The sequence below is a fragment of the Mytilus californianus genome, unplaced genomic scaffold (assembly GCF_021869535.1).
Source record: "Mytilus californianus isolate M0D057914Y unplaced genomic scaffold, xbMytCali1.0.p SCAF_7, whole genome shotgun sequence".
NCBI lineage: Eukaryota > Metazoa > Mollusca > Bivalvia > Mytilida > Mytilidae > Mytilus > Mytilus californianus.
Genome location: NW_026262723.1, coordinates 51144276 through 51158158, shown reverse-complemented (window position 1 = coordinate 51158158; position 13883 = coordinate 51144276). Strand labels below are relative to the sequence as shown.

The following is a 13883-nucleotide window of genomic DNA, read 5'->3' as shown; positions in this document are numbered from 1 at the left end:
AAAATAAGAGGAGATGTGATACCATTGCCAAAAGACAGCTATCCACCAGAGTTCAGATAAAGTGGATGTAAGCAATTATAGGCAATGAAAAAAACCCATACCGTATAGTCGGCTATAAAAGGCCCCAACATGAAAAATGTGAAACAATTCATATAAGAAAACTTATGGTCGAATTTATAACAAAATAATTTACGAAAAACAAATATAACAGACATGAACCAATGACAACCACTGAACTGCAGGTTCCTGAGATGGGACATGCACATAAAGAAAGTGGTGGGGTTTAACATGTTTGTGTGTGCACAACCATCTCCTAACCTGTGACAGTGGTGTAACAGTACAACATTAGAACAAACTATGAGAATCAGTAGCAATTGGCTGAACTCAAAATATCAGTATGTGTCTGCCTGTCTATGGTCTGTCTATTTGATCTGTCTCTGTCTGCTGGCCTATGGTCTGTCTGTCTGTCTCTTGTCTGGTCTGGTCTATTTTTGTCTCTGACTGGTGATTCTCTGTCCGTCTATCTGGTTTGTCTTTTCTGTCTGGGGGCCTCGGTGGCAGAGTGGTCTAAGTAGTTACTACTGTAATCACTAGCCAGTCAACACTGAGGTTGTGAGTTTGAACCCCGCACGTGCGGGTGCAATCTTAATTGACTAGGATTGTCAGTTTTCCTATCGAAGGTAGGTGGTTTTCTCCGGGCACTCCGGCTTCCTCCACCAAAAAAAACTGGCCGCCACGAAATAGCCCAAGTGGCGTTACAACACCAAAAATCAAAAATCAATCTGTCTGTCTGGCCTGTCTGTGTCTTTTTCTGTCATATTTACTTACACCAATATTGCAATATGTGGTAATAGTCTAGGTATAGCCTTACAAACAAAGACATATATATATATATCTGTATATTAAACCAAATTCTCATGAATTTTTTTTAGACCCTTGATTCTATTAGTGATAAAAAAATCAACCCAAAATTCTATTTTGTGTGTTTCAATTTGCCACAAAGCTAGAGGTAATTTTGCAAAAATTGAATGATAATATTATTTATCTCAGGAAAGATATATATTAAGACAATTTATAATCAATGACTGTATTCTCTATTTTACACTTAATATGCTATATTTTACACTAAATACTATACAAGCTTTTCATCATATAAAAAAAACAAACTTAACAGGCTAATATTTGAATTTTATTACGAAGGCTTAAAAAAAATGCCTTTGTCAGGAGAATAAAGTCTCTGAACAATACTAAAGGGTATAAAGGAAAAATATTTTGTTAAACTATTTCTAAAATCCATTTTACTAATATTAAACCACATTTAATTTTTTTTATAATTGTAGATAGCAGACCCAGACTTATCTATCAGTACCTCTGTAAGTATATGGTTAAAATGATTATCAATTATTTAGATTTTAGAGTGTGCCAAAAACCATGACATGGAATATATGAAAATGGATATTGGTTTGTAAATTTTCTTATGCCAGTCATGCACAGGACATATTATGGTATATTGTTGTCTGTCCACACACAAATTATATTTGAATTTGTCAAGAATGCTCTTAATTTTTCATCGTCGTTGTCCGTTAACTTTTACAAAAATCTTCTTCTCTGAAACTACTCGACCAAATTTAACCAAACTTGGCCACAATCATCATTAGGGTATCTAGTTTTAAAAATGTGTCCCATGACCCTGCCTGCCAACAATGATGGCTGACATGGCTACAAATAGAACATAGGGGTAAAATGCAAGTTTTGTCTATTATTTTAAAAACCCCTATAAATAGAGAAAATCTGACAGAAACAGAAATGTTCAGAATGTTGAGCTCTACCAATTGTCCATTTATGTCAAAACTGTCAGACAACCTCTTATAGGAGTTATTGCCCTTAAACAACAAATTTTACAATTTTTTTTTTTCATTTTTGCCTATTGTCTTGAAATCTATAATAGATAGAGAGAAACTTTAAGTTGCAAAAATGATCAGCAAGACAAGTTCTACAATTAAGCCTGAATGGTCGAAATCGTCAGTCGACTCCTTATTAGAGTTATTGCCCTTTGATGATAATATTTACCAATTTCTTGTGTTTTTGCCTTATATCTTAAAAATTATGATAGATAGATATAAACTGAAATCGGCAAAAATGATCAGCGAACCAGATCTACAATTAAGACAATATTGAGGAAATCATTCGACGACTATTTATTGGACTTATTGTTTTAATGACGATTTTTACCTTTTTTTTTGTGTTTTGTTTTGCCTTATATGATAAAAATTATAATAAATAAATAGATACTTTAAATCACAAAAATTATCAGCAAGGCACGATCTACTAACAAGTCAAATTTTGATTATATAGTTAGTAAAGAAGATAAAGAGAAACTAAACAGACTAAAAGATCAACAAAACAGATTTTTGTGATAAATTCTATTTTTTTTCTACAATGTTGGAGAGTGTCCTTTGTTGAATAGGCACATAGACCAAGGTGAGCGACACAGGCTCTTAAGAGCCTCTAGTTTCACAAGTTGAGTACTAACTCAAATACAGCTTCTTCCCTAGGCTATTTTAGAACCTCTTAAATTGAAATCAGATAAAACTGGGTTTTCTGGAGGGGTGGGCTTCCCTTTGGTGTCTGGGACACACAGTACAGAGGCCAAAAACTTTCCAAAGTAGTGGCAACCTGCGGGCATATAATTACTGTTTGTGTTTATTATTAAAATACACTTAGGAAATGACTACTTGCGGTTGCAGGTCCAGGTGAAGCCAAAAATCAGGAAAAATCGATAACATTCCAGATTTTTGGTGACTTAGATCAGCCCACCGAATCCACCTCCTCACCCCAAACTTCTTTGCCCTGTGATCCACTATCTTAGCTTTATTGGAATTAATATGCACCAGCAGCAGGGTATAGCTCATTTGCATATAATTTGCATATGTTTGCAAATAAACAAAAATTAGACATTTTCTGAAAACAATTCAGCCTGGTAACAGTTAATATAGAAGGTGGTAGAAATGAAATTTTCATGTATTAGCTCCAAGTTGGATGTTTTGCAACTGTTTTTGGGCCTTCAGTGGTTGTCTAGGCCACCAGATACACTGGTTTGCCCCAAAACACTTTTAAATTTATTTTTATTTCAACAATTCAGCATGGTAAGAGTTAAATATGTTTCAATGCGAGTACTGTCTCCTATTGAAATCGCCGCTCAGAAATAGGTGAAAAAAACAATTATAATTGAGGTTTTTTACAATTTTTTGTTTGCAATCAATGAAATTTTTATTGGTTAATACACACCGCTATTTTTATATTTAATACAGTTGATTGATTATGTCAAAGTTGCGAAGTTAAAATGAGTTGTGGAAACCTATGGAACATTTAGATGACTTAGATGTGTATAAATGAAATTGTAAATTAATACCGAATTCTGTTTTCAATAGTTCTTGTTCATTTTAAATTTGAATTGGTCCTAATGCTGGTGTTTATGTTGCTGTTTGTAAGCTTACATTTATTTTCAATGGCCATGAACAATCTTTTTATTTTTATATTGAGATGTATCTGTAAAACAAAACATGTTATGAAATTAAATGCCATTAAAGTTTGGAACCGGTAATTGCCAAATGTTTGATTACGTTTGTCAGGTATACTGCTTCTATTCCGCAAGTAAATACTTTTTATTGTTTTCAGTTGATTCATGGAATATCAAATTGTAACATTCAGAGCTGTATTAAACAAATTGTGGTGGATGCACAAACCATTTTATTTCTGAAATTTGAAGTTGCTTCATCAAAGTTATAACAGCCATTTTTATGTCCAAGCAACCCAAAACAAATGTCACCTTACAAGTCCCAACTATCAAAGTTGACTGACTGGTTAGAGTAGTAATAACTTCATCACCATATTTCTGAGCAAATAGTAGAAAACCAGCTGGTCTCAGAAGAATGAAATCCACCTTCCTCAGAATGGATAGGGAATCAATATTTACCTGGATTTTTTGAAGGAAAAAACCAGTTATTAAATTGGTGAAGTACTGCGGGTGGCAGGCGGCAGCACAATAGTTTCAGTGCAATAACTTATGAACCCTTCTTCCAATGGTTTCAAATTATAATATGTTGTTATTGATGACAAAATGGAGGTCAAGTTATATAATGACGATTTTAACTTTGACCATTCAGGAGTTATAGTCCTTGATCTATTGGAAAATGGCACTTTATGTTGTTTCCATTCAAATACGTTTGAACTGTACAACCAATGCTCTTGAAATTTAAACATGCTGTTACTGAAGACAAAATTATGGTAAAGATTGATATTGACGATTTTCATTTTGCCATTCAGGAGATATGGTCCTTGATATATAGGAAATTTGCACTTTATGTTGTTTCCGTTCAAATACTTATGAACTGTTCAGCCAAGGAGTTATGGTCCTTGATAGATTGGAAAATAGGCATAAAGTGTGGCAGGTCGAAAAAAGCTGAAAGCACCTCTCAAAATACAGAAAACCCAGTTTGCTGTCAATTTGACAGCTCATTCCTTGTTACTCTTTGGCACAGTAATTCCTATCATTTTGTAAAGAATTCTTTAATTTTCAGACTTTTGTTTTACATTTCAAGTCAGTTGGCACTTAACTTGAAGAACTTGAAGAATGAGAACTGAACATGGATACAAAAAATGATAAACATTTGTAGATAAAACTATCAAAGACTGCTTCAGTTTTATTTAAAATCATTTACTTCAAATGAAACTATTTTTGATATCTGTGATAAATACTTTCAAGGTACATAAATAGAATCTATAACAAAGAATTTATTCTGTTGCTTTTAAAATTGTCAAAATATAAAGTTCAATTATGCAAATTCAATCTCATTTGATTGATTGCAAACAAGGTTTCTTGCTACGCGTTCAAATTAACCATACATAAGTTTTGTATGATACATTCCAATTCACCATGGAACCCACCATGCATTAAATTTTTTTATGGGAAAACGCTAAAATATCCTGAGATCTATGAGGGACATATAATACAGTAATAGGGCAGGTAATAACTCGGTCAAGTTTGACACATTGTAAGTAATAATAATAATTCTTTATTTAAAGAGGGTTACACAGTTAGCTACAAAACTAATCTTCCATGAGAACCTCATAAAATACATTGAAATATAACAAACAAAGAATTACAAAATAATCAAACAAGCATACACATAAGAAAAATGAGAAATTGTTATGAAATATACAATTTTCAAAACAGGTAAAATAGTGAATTGATAAAGTATTGGCATTAAGTAAGTGTGAAAAATTATTATGCATATAAAATTACACAGTTTCTCAATGTTCCAACATGTATTTTTTTAAAAATCTTTATTAAATGCACTTGTACCTGCAATTGGTTTTTTCAGGGATATTGGTAAGCTATTCCATAAAACAGATCCTGAATATATAAAAGATTTCTTATACAGCTCTGTTTTGGCTTTTGGAACTTGCAAATATTTGTAAGACGTATTCCTCAAATGTATTGGTTTATTTCTGGCATTTCTTTAAATTTTCAGTTACATATACAGGGGCTTCATACTTAAGGCATTTATGCATTAAAACAGATTTATGGTATGAGATTCTGTTCCCTACTGTCATCCACCCAAGCTGTTTAAACAGTGGTGCTGATGCTGAATGTGGATCAACATTTAAAACTACTGTAGTCTTGCAGCCCTTTTCTGCAATTTTATTATTCGTACTAGCTCATTTTTAGCACAACCACTCCAAATAATACAATAATAATCTTTCAGTGGGAGAATATAATCATTATAAAACAATTTTCTTGAATCAATATTTAGAAATTTCTTAATCTTAGAGAGTAAATGGAGTCTAGATGATATTGATAAACATAAGTAATTAACATGGCCTGTTCATGATAGATTAGAGTAATTCTAACACCTAAAAGTTTTTCAATTGATGATTTTTGAAGAATAGTATTCTCAATAGTTAGAATTGGTTCTGCTTGATAGAAACGCAGTCTTTGTCTTGTATCTATAACCATACATTTAGTTTTATCAGAATTTATGAACATATTATTTTCATGACTCCATTTTTCAACACATTGGAGCTCATCTTTTCCTTTTAATTGCATATCAGCAATACTCTTTCCTGATGTATGCATAGTTGTGTCATCTGCATACAAGTCTGTATGGCAGTTCTTAATATATAGTGGAAGGTCATTTATGTACAAGACAAACAAAATGGGACCAAGTATTGAGCCCTGTTGAACACCGAAATTTATATATTTTTTACCAGAATATTGATTACTGATATGGACTTGCTGTGTTCTTTCTTTCAAATATGATTTTAAAAAATCAACAGTATTGTCATGGAAGCCATAAATTTCAAGTTTTTTGCATAACATTTCATGATCAAAAACATCAAAAGCTTTTTTAAAAATCCAAGAGAACTGCCAAATTATACCCCACCCCCATGGAATAAAGTTCCAAGACTATTAGTGACTTTAGCATAATATCAGAGAAAAGCTATTCTTCCGGCTAGGGCCCCCAAGGGTGACTGGGGAATAGAAGTATGGTCACCATTGGTCTTCCTCCGACCGGCAGTAAAACCCTTGCTAAAGTGGGGCGTCCGTTTGGCTGTGCGGGATGTACAAATTTGCAGCCACGTCCGGTCAGAATGGGGACGTTAAATCCGATGCCTCGTGTAAAGAGAGTGCCACGCTCTTTGCACGTTAAGAACCCTTGCAACAGCTCTTTGAGGGGTCCGTAGGTGACCAGTTGCAAGGCTAAATTTCTGTCCCTATCCAATATACCCTCATTTCCCGTGGCAGTCTAAATTTCTCCGACCTTAATCCCGGACACACCTTTTAAATAACCTACCTATTGTATTTATTGTTAATTTGTTCTCGTCCTGAATATGCATGAAAAATTTGCCACTGGACGTTAAGCAACCAACAATCAATCAATCTTCCGGCTAGCCGTAACAATAGCCACTGCCTTTTTAAAACACATGGATAAACACCAGTATCAATCATTCGATTAAAAATATATGTTAAGGAAGATGCTATGAAAGGAGCACTGAGTTTTAAAATCTTTGGACCTATATTGTCAGAACCAGAAGATGTCATAACATCTAATTTAATTATTTCATTAAATAGTTCTGTAACTCTTACTGGGGGAATGATGAGTTTTGAGAAAATTTCATTTGTTCATAGTTTGTCAGAGTATTGAAATTTGAGTTGCTTGGTGCCCAGCTACACTGTAACTTTTCAACACACGAGGTGAAATAATAATGGAATGTATTAGCAATTTCTTTATGATCTGTAGTTTTATGAGCCCTAGTTTTCGCTACCTTGCTAATGAATTGCATCCAAATTTCCCAGGAAACACACTAATGTCATCAAATCATTTGCATAAAGTTGAAAGCAGTTAATCCAAAAATGCATTTAGGACCTGGAAATTTATCAGTGTTTATTTCATTGTCACAAATAGTTGCATGTTTTCGCAACAATTTTATCTTATTTATCCTTCAATTAGGTAACTTCTAGTAAGTTAGAAGCCAATAAACTAAGGAGCACTTTTCAAAAAATCAGGAGAAGATATCTCTTTTCGTTTGAAAGTTCTGAAATTTTTAGGCAAAGTATTGAAATATGAAAATTTGTGTTTTCCTCTCAAACTGGCCAAGTCAAACTGAAATATCTCAATAAGTAGCTCATGGAGATATATTTTTCTTAGCATATTTTGATATCAAAATTGACTTTGGGTCAAATTTTAAGAGATCAACAAGAGATATCTTCTTTCATAAAGGAATGTGTTGTAAATTTACCTATTTTGTTTGTAGCAAGAAACAAGTCCCATTTTCCCAATTTTTTGTTTTTCTATCTCACCATATTAGGTTTCCCATGTATAATCTACAGGTATACATAATCTTAAATTTGGCACAACCTTTAGCTTGAAGCCCTGTGACCAATACTTTTTATTATATTTTTGAAAAAGCATGATATGAAGTACATTTTGGCAAAATATAAAAAAATTCTATAGATTTTAATTTAGATACTCCTACCTTAAGTGACTCAAACCATCAGCTTTAAAGTCATATGAAATGAGTTTCTGGTGATTATGATGTTAAGGAAATTATTGAGCCAATGCATGCATATACAGTGACTCATACCGTGACCTATAGTCTACGTTAACTTTGACGTCATTTGGTCTCCAGTAGAGAGATGTCTCATTGGCAATCATACCACATCTTCTTAATTTTTTTATGAATGGAACTCAAGCTCACTCATTAATATATATTGAAAAGCAAAAATAATCATTGATGAAAGATTTAAGCAAAAAATTACAGGTGAGCGATTCAGGCTTTTGAGAGCCTCTTGTTATATGAATTTTCAGTTATATTGTATAATTATTTTGTACTTGTCACATACTTACTGTTTAAAGTTTATATGGCAATAAACATTTGAATTTGTATTTGTTTATTTTATGTGATAGACAGTGATACTAGCATTGAAACCTTCGTATTACAGACTTTGTAAATTCAATCATGATATATGTAAAGCATGTGAGACATTTCAGTGTGTGCACTCTTGTTTGGTATTGTTATGATACTTTGATTTTTGAATTCAAGGGCCAAACAAAGTGGCCTAATCATATCTTCACTTTTCAGATGGTATTTCAAAATGTTGATGGGGAAAATTGTGTTTCTTGATTAAATTATGACCGTTTCAACTTAATTCAGATTATCATCAGTCTTTCCTAAGCCTGTTCCTGTATGACTCTACTCAACTCTTCATAGAGTTGTATATCTCAGCTTTGTGAGGTCAAATATGTTTGACCCGTCCTTACTATTGTTGACATGGACTTATCACCGATGTCATATAATAATAGAATAACAAAGGATATGTTTGAATCAACATGGATTAGTTTGACCCCGAACTTAGATGAAATCTATTGCAATATGTTTCTTGTTATCTTCACTCTTTTTCAGACAATGTCAGTGCCCAATGCATGGGTATCTACAGATCATTTGTGTGCTGTTTGGTGAGTTCTCACATTTTATTTCTTTTGCAGTGAATTAGGAGATAACTGTATTGTATTTTAATCTTGGCCTTCATGAAACATAGATTTTACTGTCGCAAATTGAGTTAACCTAGCGACGCGAACCAAATTTAAAATACAATACAGTTATCTCCATTCTAATGCCACATATTAAGATAAATTTCATTTTAGTAAATATTTTGGCTTTAAAATCCCATAAATGAAAAAGTCTGTGAAACTGTTACATCGTCTTTGGCATCTAAAAAATGTGACATCATAGGTATACTCCCTATGTCTAACATAAATACTGGACGTATATATACTTTTAGTATGCTTCTGAATGGTTTAAATATTGACAAAAAGATTTTGAGGCACAAAATGTTAATTTTTTTTGAAAAATTTGAGAAATTACATACCAAAAACATTCGGAATTCAAAATGGTGGCTTTCCTTAGTTATGGACTGGTAGAACACGGAATCTAACCCTTCAAAATATTTGTCAACGTCCATTGAAAATTTTTTTCTAAACGAATTGAAATAGAATAATTGTTAACACCAACTCCAAAGGGGAGAATTATTTAAGTCGATGTTTGTTCTTGTTACATATTTGTCACATTTTCATCGACTGGAAATTCATCAAGTTGATAAAAAGAAGCAAAATTTTGTGAATACATTAAGAATTAACCCTTTCAGATATGTAATTTTGTCCAATTTTTATCGCACATTGGTTGAATCATGGAAGTATTATACTGACAGGAACTACAACGATTAATTAGCACTTATTTATAACCTGGGTAGCACTGTAGAAAAGATATGGAAACTGTCTTATTAGTACGCTGTCGTTAATTTCTTTTGTGACTATCTGCGATGCCGCGGTCATAAATTGACCAGAGATACTTCTTATCAATCACGTGGTTTTTATCCAGATAGATTAACATCAATACCTGTCGGAAAACACCTTTACTTATTTCAAGTGGTAGGTTGACATTTATTCATAAACAACTTATTTAAACAAATCGACTGATGCATAAAAAATGAAAATCGGCCTAGAATCAATTTTCTACAACGATTCAAAATAGTGAGTGACATTATTTTATTTCTTCAGGGGTTAAATTAAAACTGTCAAAAGGGTGTGTTCTGGTTACCGCCGGGTCACGAAAATTTTCTTATAAATATATACACTGTGACGACCCGATTAATGTATATAGCAACGGACCTGGATTACACTGGAAAGTAGAAATTTTCAGTTTTAAATGCAAAAATAATCGATCAAGGACTTAATATCACAGAAATTATACATAAAAAATATAGTTAAAAAAAAAGACGAACCTCGTTATTTATAAAAAAATTATATATATATAGTGGGTTTAAATTTTTTGACATTTGTGAAATTCAAAACTGCTAAAATATTCGTATTTGAACAAATTTTATCCGATAATATGCAGCCGGTGTCAGTATTTGTATTTATCATTTATGAATGTGCCAATCATGACTTATGATTTGACCCGTATTTATCAATTTGAGAAAAAAAACGAGACTTATAAAGTGTTATGGAATAGCTAACCATAAAATATTTTATCACTATCTGTCCAAATGATATTAGTAAACAGTTGCAGTACTTACAAAATTTCAACACATCGGGGCTCAGCTGAAACATTCGTATACCAACCAATGATCTGGATTTAGAGCGAAGCTTGATAATTCCTACATTTATTTCAAATCTTGTTTGATCTTTAATTTTTATCAGAACAATCATTTTACAATCGTCTTAAATATGCATGAATTGTGTGCCACTGGAGTAAACAGTAATTGTATAATCACAACTTGCGATATATATTACATATAGTGCAATTTCTTCTGAAAAACAAATCAAACAGGGGGCATTTATTCAATTAATATGGTACAAATTTCCATCGTCAATGTGTTTTTCTATAGAATCAATGATGTCTCACACAAATCCATCAATCTATCAATCGGCACACATATGCAGATGTAGGGTAACAGTATCTGCCAAGGTTTGCCAATTGCTGTTTCCTAAGAATTTATCACAACTTTCCATTTCTTCTTTTATTTCCGTAATCGTGAAAGCAACCGAGAATGACGATATTGTAGGGCACCACACGCTGGTGTGTAAATAACATGCCATGTTTCAAGTTAATTAACATGTCATTAAATTGTGCGCGGCATCGCAGATGAAACGTTTGAAGTCGGGTCGTAGTAGTTCCTGTCAATATAATACTTCCATGGTTGAATGTAGCAGCTAGCTAGAGTGCAAGGCAGGGGTGCTTAGGCAGTGACGAGGAGGAGAGCATAAACTATTTGTTTACAGCTTTATATTTCAAAAGTTAGAAGAGCTGGTCAATCAGTTTTTGGTATTTTTTATCCTTGACTTCATTCTCATTGTTAAATAACTGCATAAAAAAAGTGGTATAGTTTAGTAGTTATTTTATCCCATGACCTTTTTTCAGTTATTATGAGTGAAAGGACAATTATATAATTTAGTATAGATAATCATTGCAAAACATCAGACAAGATTTAACTGACCTTGACATTATTTTATTGTTCAGTCATTGGTCATTTTCTCAGATACTTAAACTAATACATCTGCTATATGTGGTTTATAGAATGTTTGTAAGGGGTACATGTCATATTGGGTTCATCTGTCCTTTAACTTATTTTCATGGTTCATTGATCATAAAGTTTTTTTGATTTTGTCAGTATGTACTATATATGATAGATCAACTATATTTGTTTTATTCTGTGAACTCATTTTAATGGTATCAATTTTTATGGATAGAGGCAAAAAATATTCAGTGGGATTTGTAAATTTGAGGACTGTTTCAAAAATAAAAAAAATGAAACATGTACAAAGACACAGTATCTCATTAAAAAATAAAAACCGATTGAAAGTTTTGTTTCTAGAATATTGTACATTTTATATATCAATGTATTATAATTTTGGTGCCCATCCAATCAATTAAATCTCCACACTTACTATGACCAAGCATGAAAAAAAATGAGCAAGTGCTGAGATTTAATTTTTATTAAATTGATGCCCATCTTAACGTTCTTTTAACAATATTTTATTATTTTTTTTGGCCAATTTAATTTTTATTGGTACAACAAAAATTTCTTTGAGAATATATTATATATATATAGATTCTACCACTGCATCGAGTGTGATACGATATTTATCCACTCGAGACAGTTAAATTTTCAAATTTTAAATATTTAAAATTTAACTGTCGAGAGTGGATAAATATTGTATTACACGAGATTTGGTGGTGGAATCTGTTTCTCTAATGATTTTCAAACAATATGCAGGCAAACTTATTCCTTCTTTTTGAATGATCTGCAAAAAGATGTGTTCTTTCTATGTGACGTCATCAGGCATGGTCGCCTTTTTTCATGCTGTCACAATAGGAAATTCAGAGGAAAGCAAGAAAATTCGACGTCATAATCAGATTTTAACCAATGAAGAACTGAGATCAAACGAACCACACATTGATTAAATTTTTTTTATACAATGGGTGCAGAAAGGGATAAATTGACGAAGAATTAGAGAAATATTCATATAACCCTGAATCCTAATAAATGTGCTGGGGTACCAAATTCTATTATATAATAAAATATATTTAACAAAAAAACATGGAATCATGATAGACCACCAACTTTAAGAAATTCAACTTGATAAAGAAATTGTATAGACATTTAACGAGATATGCCTGGACCAGGATATCAGTATTACTGATAGCTAAGCTTAAATGACTTAAAGAACTTAAATTCATAACCAAGTTGCAAAAGCCTTAACTGATCCTGCGGAAGGTATTTATGTACATGCTTATTATATCATGATTAAAAACATTAGAAACTCAATGAAATAATTGAGATTGTGTGAAGTAGAACTCATATTCATGATAAAAGCAATATTGTAGTTCAAAACATGTGATAAGAGCTGAAAATTAGATTTTACAAGAAAAGAATTCACTATACACAAATGTGGTCAGCTGAGAGGCTTAATAAAGGGTACACAACAGAATAAAAAATGTAATGCGTACATAAAACCATTCATTTTTAGATTATTGATTTATTATTTTTAGCTCACCTGGCCCAAAGGGCAAAGTGAGAATTTCTCATCATTTGGCGTCCTTTGTCGTCAGTTGTCTCTCGTCATCGTTGTCCGTTAACTTTTACATAAATCTTCTCCTCTGAAACTACTGGACCAAATTTAACCAAACTTGGCCACATTCATCATTGGGATATCTAGTTTAAAAATGTGACACCGCCTGCCAACCAAGATGGCCGACATGGCTAAAAATAGAACATAGGGGTAAAATGCAAGTTTTGTCTATTATTTTGAAAACCGTTATAGATAGAGAAAATCTGTCGGGAACAAAAATGTTCAGAATGTTGAGCTCTACCAATTGTTCATCGACATCTAAACTGTCAGATGACTTCCTATAGGAGTTATTGCCCATAAATGATAAATTTTACCATTTTTTTGCATTTTTGCCTTATATCTTGAAAATTATAATAGATAGATATAAACTTAAATAAGCAAAATTGATTAGCAAGACAAGATCTACATTAAAGACTATATGAAGGAAATTTTTCTGACGACTCCTTATTGGAGTGGTGTGATCACGTTTCTCCAACATTTGATAATAAGACTAAAACAAAATTAGGGATTAGGGGTCCTCTTAATGACTGGCATCTTGATTTTTACCTGTAATTCACCTGTTCTTAACTAAAATATTGTTAAAAAGGGGTACTTTTTAAAGATATATATTAAAACATTAACAAAATATTTTATATTTTTTTTACAATAATTGGTTTTTCATATATTTTTTTTAAATAGTTTCCCAAG

The 13883-nt window shown here is 32.2% G+C and overlaps 1 protein-coding gene across 6 annotated transcripts in view; it reads left to right on the top strand.

Annotated features, from left to right (window-relative positions):
* LOC127709698 (GPI inositol-deacylase-like) overlaps window positions 1–13883 on the top strand; it is a 283867-nt gene that overhangs the window by 69909 nt on the left and 200075 nt on the right. For all 6 annotated transcript variants that reach the window (XR_007985716.1, XR_007985717.1, XM_052215342.1 and 3 more), the window contains exons 10-11: window positions 1341–1373; window positions 8968–9020. Coding sequence is in view for 4 of the 6 variants with exons in the window: in XM_052215342.1 (XP_052071302.1) it covers window positions 1341–1373; window positions 8968–9020 (86 nt within the window). In the remaining 2 variants the exon portion in view is untranslated. The remainder of the gene's footprint in view (window positions 1–1340; window positions 1374–8967; window positions 9021–13883) is intronic.